The sequence below is a fragment of the Oncorhynchus gorbuscha genome, unplaced genomic scaffold (genome assembly GCF_021184085.1).
Source record: "Oncorhynchus gorbuscha isolate QuinsamMale2020 ecotype Even-year unplaced genomic scaffold, OgorEven_v1.0 Un_scaffold_4282, whole genome shotgun sequence".
Lineage (NCBI taxonomy): Eukaryota > Metazoa > Chordata > Actinopteri > Salmoniformes > Salmonidae > Oncorhynchus > Oncorhynchus gorbuscha.
In genome coordinates, this window is record NW_025748333.1 from 7248 (window position 1) to 18707 (window position 11460).

Genomic DNA, 11460 nt, shown 5'->3' on the forward strand with positions numbered 1-11460 from the left:
TACTAGACTCTACTGAGGACTGTAGATAAACACTGTTACTAGACTCTACTGAGGACTGTAGATAAACACCATTACTAGACTACTGAGGGCTGTAGATAAACCCTGTTACTAGACTCTACTGAGGACTGTAGATAAACACTGTTACTAGACTCTACTGAGGACTGTAGATAAACACCTTTACTAGACTACTGAGGGCTGTAGTTAAACCCTGTTACTAGACTCTACTGAGGACTGTAGATAAACACCATTACTAGACTCTACTGAGGACTGTAGATAAACACTGTTACTAGACTCTACTGAGAGCTGTAGATAAACACTGTTACTAGACTCTACTGAGGACTGTAGATAAACCCTGTTACTAGACTCTACTGAGGACTGTAGATAAACCCTGTTACTAGACTCTACTGAGGACTGTAGATAAACCCTGTTACCAGACTCTACTGAGTACTGTAGATAAACACCATTACTAGACTACTGAGGACTGTAGATAAACCCTGTTACTAGACTCTACTGAGGACTGTAGATAAACCCTGTTACTAGACTCTACTTAGGACTGTAGATAAACCCTGTTACTAGACTCTACTGAGGACTGTAGATAAACACTGTTACTAGACTCTACTGAGGGCTGTAGATAAACACTGTTACTAGACTACTGAGGGCTGTAGAGAAACACTGTTTCTAGACTCTACTGAGGACTGTAGATAAACCCTGTTACTAGACTCTACTGAGGACTGTAGATAAACCCTGTTACTAGACTCTACTGAGGGCTGTAGATAAACACTGTTTCTAGACTCCACTGAGTGACTGTAGATAAACACTTTACTAGACTCTACTGAGGACTGTAGATAAACACCATTAGACTACTGGGCTGTAGTAAACCCTGTTACTAGACTCTACAGGACTGTAGGCTCTGTTACTAGACCCTGAGGACTGTAGATAAACCCTGTAACTGGACTCTACTCCTATCTTGAAGACAGTGTGAGAAGATTAAATTAGTGCCCAGGGAGTGATAGGAATACATTCCCCTCCGTCTGGGACTCACTGTTACAGTGACAGAACTAGGCTCCAGGGAAACACTGCCTCGGCTCACTCTGACAGAGCAGGAGAAAGTCTGGGACTCATGTTACAGTGACAGAACTAGAAGAGAGAAACATCGGCTCACTCTGAGAGAGGAGAAAGAGAGAGATAAAAGGAGAGAGAGAAATGGAGAGAGAGAGAGAGAGAGAGAGAGAGAGAGAGAGAGAGAGAGAGAGAGAGAGAGAGAGAGAGAGAGAGAGAGGATGACAATGTCGTTCTATAGCCGATTCATTTTCAAAACACCAAATCTCCCAAGGAGTGATGCCTATTCACTGACAACAAAGGCTCTGGCAGCTAAAATATCAAATGCTGACGGATGAGGATGCCACAGAGAAAGACCGATTAGCATAGATCTGGCTGATTACTGTTGGTCTTTCCTCAGAGATCATCCTTCCATCTTCCTCTTTAATCCGTTTTCTGATCTTAAAACGCTCCTCCTCTCCATCTGTCAGAAACATTTTGTCTTCTCCTTTCTTACCCATACTTGTCTTCATGTCATTAATGATGTCCGGTCCAGACAATCCAACATTCTGCATTCCTCCACATCATTCTGCATTCCACCACAACATTCTGCATTCCACCACAACATTCCATGTTCTCCCTGTTTGGTCTGTTATTGTTCATTCCTTTGCAGCCCCTCTCCTCTCTGCTGCAGCAGCATCACTGCACTGACCAGCAGCTCCTGTGTGATTCTCTGTCTCTCCTTCTCTTCTCCCCTCCACTCTCTCTCCTCCTCCTCCTCTCTACTCCATCCATCCACAGGCTGCAGATACAGTGGGCATGCTCAGTGCAGCTCTCTGCAGTGCTGAAGCAAGCAGCTGAGATGGAGATTGATTGTGTTGGGGAACATGTGGCCTCATGCTGTCAGCAGTATGCAGCAGCCGCGGTTGCTTCACAAATGGCACCCTTTTCCCCACAGGGCTCTGGTCAAAAGTAGTGCACTATGTAAGGAAAAAGGTACCATTTGGGATGCACCCCAGGAGTCTGAGCTGGAGGAGAGGAGAGACAAGACAGTCCCTGATACTATCTGATGGGCACTCACATGGAAAGGATCAGGAGCCATTGTTTATGTATACAGACACGAGTCGCAACAACCCATTGTTTATGTACTGTATGTACAGACACGAGTCGCAACAACCCATTGTTTATGTACTGTATATACAGACACGAGTCACAACAACACATTGTTTATGTACTGTATATACAGACACGAGTCACAACAACCCATTGTTTATGTACTGTATATACAGACACGAGTCACAACAACACATTGTTTATGTACTGTATATACAGACACGAGTCACAACAACCCATGGTTTATGTACTGTATATACAGACACGAGTCACAACAACCCATGGTTTATGTACTGTATATACAGACACGAGTCACAACAACCCATGGTTTATGTACTGTATATACAGACACGAGTCACAACAACCCATGGTTTATATATCTACAGACACGAGTCACAACAACCCATTGTTTATGTACTGTATATACAGACACGAGTCACAACAACACATAGTTTATGTACTGTATATACAGACACGAGTCACAACAACACATTGTTTATGTACTGTATATACAGACATGAGTCACAACACATCGTTTATGTATCTACAGACACGAGTCACAACAACCCATGGTTTATGTGTACAGACACGAGTCACAACAACCCATTGTTTATGTACTGTATATACAGACATGAGTCACAACAACACATTGTTTATGTATCTACAGACACGAGTCGCAACAACACATTGTTTATGTACTGTATATACAGACACGAGTCACATCAACCCATGGTTTATATATCTACAGACACGAGTCACAACAACCCATTGTTTATGCACTGTATATACAGACACGAGTCACAACAACACATAGTTTATGTACTGTATGTACAGACACGAGTCACAACAACACATTGTTTATGTACTGTATATACAGACACGAGTCACAACAACCCATGGTTTATGTACTGTATATACAGACACGAGTCACAACAACCCATGGTTTATATATCTACAGACACGAGTCACAACAACCCATTGTTTATGTACTGTATATACAGACACGAGTCACAACAACACATAGTTTATGTACTGTATATACAGACACGAGTCACAACAACACATAGTTTATGTACTGTATGTACAGACACGAGTCACAACAACACATTGTTTATGTACTGTATATACAGACACGAGTCACAACAACCCATGGTTTATGTACTGTATATACAGACACGAGTCATAACAACCCATGGTTTATATATCTACAGACACGAGTCACAACCCATTGTTTATGTACTGTATATACAGACATGAGTCACAACAACACATTGTTTATGTACTGTATATACAGACACGAGTCACAACAACCCATAGTTTATGTACTGTATGTACAGACACGAGTCACAACAACCCATGGTTTATATTTCTACAGACACGAGTCACAACAACACATTGTTTATGTACTGTATCTACAGACAAGAATCACAACAACCCATTGTTTATGTATGTACAGACACAAGTCAAAGCTAAGGACCAAATTACATCATTGGTTCGATGTTTCTGACAATTACTGTTTCTGTGTGTATACCCAACAACATATTGTCATTTTTGTTAACAAATTATGTACCAGTACACAAATGACTTAAATCACAAACGATGCCAATATCCAAAAAGGTTAATTGAAGGATCTATTGACTATAGGTATTACTCATCCACTACAATGTAAATAAGGACATGAATTAACAGATAGATATCCTTAGTTAAGTTTGGCCCTATTTATGTTTGGCTGAGCTGGGCTTAGAGCTGGGCTTAGAGCTGGGCTGAGAGCTGGGCTTAGAGCTGGGCTTAGAGATGGTCTTAGAGCTGGGCTTAGAGCTGGGCTTAGAGCTGGGCTTAGAGATGGGCTTAGAGCTGGGCTTAGAGCTGGGAGGAAGTCTGCAGAAAAGAGCAAGTCTTGTAAATAGCAGATCGAGGCTGGCGCTGTGCTATCCTGGAGTCCTGGGAATTACAGCAGTTCCGTTCTGCAGTGTCCACTCAGCGTCTCTATCCAATACAGAAATAAATTCTTCCTTGGCTGTGCTTTGAGGAGAAGAAAATCTTGATGCATCCCAAAATGCATCAAACTGAGCATCTATCTGACAATCAAATAGTAATTTATTCACAAGTTAATCAAAGTATATCACAAATACAACATAACTTACACAGACGGTTAACCAATTAGCATCCCAAAATCAATGCACAATCCTCCAACTAGTAGCGAATATAATTTTATTGGTCGGGTACACAAATGTATCAGATATTAATGCGGTTGTAGTGAAGTGCTTGTGTTCCTAGTTCCAACAGTGGAGTAATATCTAACAATACACACAAATCTAAACGTAAAAAAATAAATACATTAATATTGAAATATTAGGACGAGTAATGTCGGAGTCCAGAGTATAAATATATATATACAGTACCAGTCAAATGTTTGGACACACCTACTCATTCCAGGGTTTTTCTTTATTTTTACTATTTTCCACATTGTAGAATAATAGTGAAGACATTACAACTATGAAAAAACACATATGGAATCATGTAGTAACCAAAAACGTGATAAACAAATCAAAATATATTTTATAATTGAGATGATTCTTCAAATAGCCGCCCTTTGCTTTGATGACAGTTTTGCACAGTCTTGGCATTCTCTCAACCAGCTTCACCAGGAATGATTTTCCAACAGTCTTGAAGGAGTTCCCACATAAGCTGAGCACTGCTTTTCTTTTACTCCACGGTCCAACTCAGCCCAAACCATCTCAATTTAGTTGCGGTTAGGTGATTGTGGAGGCCAGGTCATTCTGACTCAGCACTCCATCACTCTCCTTCTTGATCAAATAGCCCTTACACAGCCTGGAGGTGTGTTGGGTCATTGTCCTGTCGAAAAACAAATGAAAGTCCCACTAAGCGCAAACCCGATGGGATCGCGTATCATTGCAGAATGCTGGGGTAGCCACGCTGGTTAAATGTGCCTTGAATTCTAAATAAATCACAGACAGTATCACCAGCAAAGCACCATAACACCACCTCCTCCATGCTTCACGGTGGGAACCACACATACGGATATAATTTGTTCACCTACTCTGTGTCTCACAAAGACACAGCGGTTGGAACCAAAAATGTAAAATTTGGACTCGTCAGAACAAAGGACAGATTTCCACTGGTCTAAAGTCCATTGCTCATGTTTCTTGGCCCAAGCAAGTCTCTTCTTCTTATTGGTGTCCTCTAGTAGTGGTTTCTTTTCAGCAATTCAACCATGAAGGCCTGATTCACACAGTCTCCTCTGAACAGTTTTTTTTAAAACCTTTATTTTACTAGGCAAGTCAGTTAAGAACAAATTCTTATTTTCAATGACGGCCTAGGGACAGTGGGTTAACTGCCTGTTCAGGGGCAGAACGACAGATTTGTACCTTGAGAGCTCGGGGATTCGAACTGGCAACCTTTCGGTTTCTAGTCCAACACTCTAACCACTAGGCTACCCTGCCACCCCATGTTGAGATGTGTCTATTTCTTTGTAAAACATTTATTTGGGATGCAATTTCTGAGGCTGGTAACTCTAATAAACGTATCCTCTGCAGCAGAGGTAACTGGGTCTTCCTTTCCTGTGGCAGTCCTCAGGAGAGCCAGTTTCCTCATAGTGATTTATGGTTTTTGCAACTGCACTTGAAGAAACTTTCAAAGTTCTTGAAATCATCCTGATTGACTGACCTTCATGTCTTAAAGTAATGATGGACTTATCTTTGCTTATTTGAGGGTTCTTGCCATAATATGGGCACAGCTGTTAATTGAAATGCATTCCAGGTGACTACCTCATGAAGCTGGTTGAGAGAATGCCAAGAGTGTGCAAAGCTGTCATCAAGGCAAAGGGTGGCCACTTCATCTCATTTGCTCACATTGTATATCGACTTACTTTTCCACTGTATTATTGACTGTATGTTTGTTTATTCCATGTGTAACTCTGTGTCGTTGTATGTGTCGAACTGCTTTGCTTTATCTTGGCCAGGTCGCAGTTGTAAATGAGAACTTGTTCTCAACTTGCCGCCTGGTTAAATAAAGGTTAAATAAATAAACTTTGAAGAATCTGAAATATAAAATATATTTTGATTTGTTTAACAATTTCTTTTCATAGTTTTGATGTCTTCACTATTATTCTATAATGTATAAAATAGTACAAATAAAGAAGAACCCTTCTTGTATAGACATTATGGACAGTATGTGGATATAATATGTAGTATATCTGAAGAATCAATGAATATAGATCCATAGTGTTAGTGGTGTGAACTCTGCAGATGTATCTAGTTAAATCTCACTGTACACAGTAGCTATCTGCTGAGGCTTCAGAATGAACAGGATCCTGAATCTGAGGCGACTTAGGGGTATGCGTCCCAAATTGCACCCTATTCCCTTTATAGTGCACTACTTTTGACCAGGGCCCATATAGAGCTCTGGTCAAAAGAAATGTGGCTATATCGGGGATAGGGTGACGTTTGGGCCCCGACTGTTTTGGTACCTCGGCCATGTACCCTGGCCAACTAAAGCTATCGGCTCTCAGACGTGTCCTTTCTGTCAATGACATTGTCTTCACAGTGAGCATAGTCTAGTACAAGCTGTTTGTCTTCACAGTGAGCATAGTCTAGTACAAGCTGTTTGGCTTCACAGTGAGCATAGTCTAATATCCTTCCTGTTTGGCCCTGTCTGGGGGTGGGACCACAGTGTCTCCTGACCCCTCCTGTCTCAGCCTCCAGTATTTATGCTGCAGTAGTTTGTGTCAGGGGCTAGGGACAGTTTGTTATATCTGGAGTACTTCTCCTGTCCTATTCAGTGTCCTGTGTGAATCTAAGTGTGCGTTCTCTAATTCTCTCCTTCTCTCTTTCTTTCTCTCTCTCGGAGGACCTGAGCCCTAGGACCATGCCCCAGGACTACCTGACATGATGACTCCTTGCTATCCCCAGTCCACCTGGCCATGCTGCTGCTCCAGTTTCAACTGTTCTGCCTTATTATTATTCGACCATGCTGGTCATTTATGAACATTTGAACATCTTGGCCATGTTCTGTTATAATCTCCACCTGGCACAGCCAAAAGAGGACTGGCCACCCCACATAGCCTGGTTCTAGGTTTCTTCCTAGGTTTCGGCCTTTCTATGGAGTTTTTCCTAGCCACCGTGCTTCTACACCTGCATTGCTTGCTGTTTGGGGTTTTAGGCTGGGTTTCTGTAAAGCACTTTGAGATATCAGCTGATGTACGAAGGGCTATATAAATACATTTGATTTGATTTGAGTACAAGCTGTTTGGCTTCACAGTGAGCATAGTCTAGTACAAGCTGTTTGGCTTCACAGTGAGCATAGTCTAGTAGAAGCTGTTTGGTGCTCATCGTAGGACAAGACACTGAAGTCAAGCCAGCCCAGGTTCAACCAGAGTGTGCCCCAAAATGCCACCCTATTCCCAAAATGGTCTCTGATTAAAAGTAGTGCACTACATAGGGAATAGGGTGATATTTGGGAGGCAAAATGGGCTCTGATTAAAAGTAGTGCACTACATAGGGAATAGGGTGATGGTTGGGGGCAAAATGGGCTCTGATTAAAAGTAGTGCACTACATAGGGAATAGGGTGATATTTGGGAGGCACCCTCATAGACATAGACAGTATTAAATGTCTGGAAGGCACTTCCATCCTCCTCATAGAGCCACCGTTGGGAGGATATTTTCACAGAGTAAGCAGATAGAATCTTTTATAGCCAATTGGTAATGACACTGTCCTGTAAATCAACATCCAGAGATGAGTTAGACTTTCTAACATGCGGAGTGGAAGAGGTTGGGAGTATTAGTGACCCATGACAATCAGTACATACAAGCGTTAGATCCAAGCACTACTCCTTTTGTTGATACTTTAGCAAATCAATATTTTAGCACATAAAATATTATTAACCGCTGTTACTAATATCATCAATAATGTTTACATTTTTAGAATTAGACACCAGTGCTTCTTCGACTTGCATAGATGACAGTACTTGGATAACAGAGCAGAGCTCCCTGGCCATGACGATAAGCTGAACAAGTAGAACAACGTCCTTGACAGTGCTCATACACTGGCAACAGCCATCTGTCCCAATGGTGGATCATGTCACCTCCAAATTGGCAGAATGGCATCCTTATAAGGATAATCTCTTGGAAAGGTCATTGGCCAGTAGGAATTGGAAAGGTCATTGGCCAGTAGGAATTGGAAAGGTCATTGGCCAGTAGGAATTGGAAAGGTCATTGGCCAGTAGGAATTGGAAAGGTCATTGGCCAGTAGGAATTGGAAAGGTCATTGGCCAGTAGGAATTGGAAAGGTCATTGGCCAGTAGGAATTGGAAAGGTCATTGGCCAGTAGGAATTGGAAAGGTCATTGGCCAGTAGGAATTGGAAAGGTCATTGGCCAGTAGGAATTGGAAAGGTTATTGGCCAGTAGGAATTGGAAAGGTCATTGGCCAGTAGGAATTGGAAAGCTCATTGGCCAATAGGAATTGGAAAGGTCATTGGCCAGTAGGAATTGGAAAGGTTATTGGCTACAGATCAAAGGCAAGCCACAGTGCTAGAATACGTAGAACAAGCGTGCTCATTTTGAGTGCACCCATTACTTTACCAGTCAAATCGCCATGGTCAGAGGTTCCAGACCGTTCTATTCGTTCTACTTCTATGAGGCAAGGCCCTGCAGGACAAAATAAATAGACCCTCCATCTGGTTCTCTTCTGTCAGCAGCTCTATGTGCACATCATGAGACCACATCAACTTAACAATCAGTCATGATCATGTGTGAGGGACTATTGAACTGTTCAGACAGTCAGTAACTGTTACAGTGATGTTACAGTTTCCCAAACTCCATGCTCGGGACTCCAAGGGGTGCACCTTTTGGTTTTTGCCCAAACACTACAAAGCTTGATGATTAGTTGATTATTTGAATAAGCGGTGTAGTGCTTAGGAAAGAAAGGAAACCCCGGGGTCCTGAGGACTGAGTTTGGGGAAACCCTGAGTTACAGTGGTAGCAAGTTAAAATGGGGAGTCCAGGTCCTTCAGTTCCAACAGGTACTTGCTAAGTGCCTTCTCAGAGGCCCAGCACCCTACAGCCATGGAGCCCTTCAGGAGCCACTTAAGCAGTCCCACAGTGGCCCCTGGAGAGACAAGGGGAGCCAGAGTCTTGACCCCCACCCTGGGGGCCACCATTTGGGGCAGGCTGAGGGCCACACTGCCCAGGGCCCCGACAGCATTTCCCGCAAACAGACACACAGTGAGCGAGCAGGAGACGGCAGAGAGCGCCAGACAGCGTGACATCAGCATCAACTCGTCCGCTGACAGCCAATCGCAGAGCACCGGGAGGAGAGCTGAGCCAATAAGGAGGGTGTTGGCTGTGGTGCGGTCTTCGCTGAGCCACAGGAAGCCGAAGGAGACTAGCGGTGGAGCCAGGACCTCGCCGGCCCACTTCCAGGTCCTCCTGTACAGAGGTCAGGTATGGGCTGAAGGAGAGAGGCAGGGTGCAGAGGCCTGAGGAGAGACCGAGCAGAAAGAAACCCACCGCTGGAGCTCTGTGGTCCTACGAGAGGAAGAGGGAGATGAGGGAACAGTCAGGGTGAGGAGAGAGAAGCCCACTGCTGGAGCTCTGTGGTCCCGAGAGGAAGAGGGAGATGAGGGAACAGTCAGGGTGAGGAGAAAGAAGCCCACTGCTGGAGCTCTGTGGTCCTACGAGAGAAAGAGGGAGATGAGGGAAAAGTCAGGGTGAGGAGAAAGAAGCCCACTGCTGGAGCTCTGTGGTCCTACGAGAGAAAGAGGGAGATGAGGGAACAGAGGGTGAGGAGAAAGAAGCCCACTGCTGGAGCTCTGTGGTCCTCGAGAGGAAGAGGGAGATGAGGGAACAGTCAGGGTGAGGAGAAAGAAGCCCACTGCTGGAGCTCTGTGGTCCTACGAGAGGAAGAGGGAGATGAGGGAACAGTCAGGGTGAGGAGAAAGAAGCCCACTGCTGGAGCTCTGTGGTCCTACGAGAGAAAGAGGGAGATGAGGGAACAGTCAGGGTGAGGAGAAAGAAGCCCACTGCTGGAGCTCTGTGGTCCTACGAGAGAAAGAGGGAGATGAGGGAACAGTCAGGGTGAGGAGAAAGAAGCCCACTGCTGGAGCTCTGTGGTCCTACGAGAGAAAGAGGGAGATGAGGGAACAGTCAGGGTGAGGAGAGAAAGAAGTCCCCACTGCCCACTGCTGGAGCTCTGTGGTCCTACGAGAGAAAGAGGGAGATGAGGGAACAGTCAGGGTGAGGAGAAAGAAGCCCACTGCTGGAGCTCTGTGGTCCTCGAGAGAAAGAGGGAGATGAGGGAACAGTCAGGGTGAGGAGAAAGAAGCCCACTGCTGGAGCTCTGTGGTCCTACGAGAGAAAGAGGGAGATGAGGGAACAGTCAGGGTGAGGAGAAAGAAGCCCACTGCTGGAGCTCTGTGGTCCTACGAGAGGAAGAGGGAGATGAGGGAACAGTCAGGGTGAGGAGAAAGAAGCCCACTGCTGGAGCTCTGTGGTCCTACGAGAGAAAGAGGGACATGAGGGAACAGTCAGGGTGAGGAGAAAGAAGCCCACTGCTGGAGCTCTGTGGTCCTACGAGAGAAAGAGGGAGATGAGGGAACAGTCAGGGTGAGGAGAAAGAAGCCCACTGCTGGAGCTCTGTGGTCCTACGAGAGAAAGAGGGACATGAGGGAACAGTCAGGGTGAGGAGAAAGAAGCCCACTGCTGGAGCTCTGTGGTCCTACGAGAGAAAGAGGGAGATGAGGGAACAGTCAGGGTGAGGAGAAAGAACGAGTCATGACAATAATCAGTAGCAAAGGGGTTGAGAATGGTTTAATGGTACACAAGAGTTACACTCAAGTGAACACCAATATATCCCAAAATTACCTTGAAGAGCTGATATGCTGTGTACAGGGCAGAGACGGACAGTGTGATGTTGGAACATGCTGTGATCAACTCTATCCGACAGCCTGCCATTGGTCTTGACTCAATTCCAAAGCTACAGTTGGAGGATCACTGTTCATTTCATATGAAGAGACTGAGTGGGATTTGGGAAAGAGAAGAAGTTTTCAGATATCTGCAAGTTAACTGTTGAATACCATACCAAAGTTGAGAAAACACTGTTGAAAGTAAGCTAGTAGTCTTGTCTTGCGCCATAGCTATGTGTACAGTGTTAACATTCTAAACAGCTATGTTTCAGGTAAGTAGCCACGTTTAGAATGACCAAAGTCAAGACTGAAACTAATATGTGAGCTGAAAAATATCTGTTAACATTCAACATTACCTTTCTCTGTTCCGCTTGTTTGAACACGTGA

General features: G+C 44.3%; 1 protein-coding gene across 1 annotated transcript; it reads right to left on the reverse strand.

Annotated features, from left to right (window-relative positions):
* Window positions 1-7694: 7694 nt before the first annotated feature.
* On the reverse strand, window positions 7695-11122 carry LOC124028491. Its single transcript, XM_046340532.1, has 7 exons — window positions 11033-11122; window positions 10573-10664; window positions 10345-10369; window positions 10045-10136; window positions 9900-9917; window positions 9680-9697; window positions 7695-9598 (listed from the first exon to the last, which is right to left on the reverse strand). The coding sequence occupies exons 1-7, from the start codon at window positions 11120-11122 to the stop codon at window positions 9157-9159; spliced, it is 777 nt and encodes a 258-aa protein (XP_046196488.1). The 3' UTR covers window positions 7695-9156.
* Between the last annotated feature and the right edge of the window lie 338 nt (window positions 11123-11460).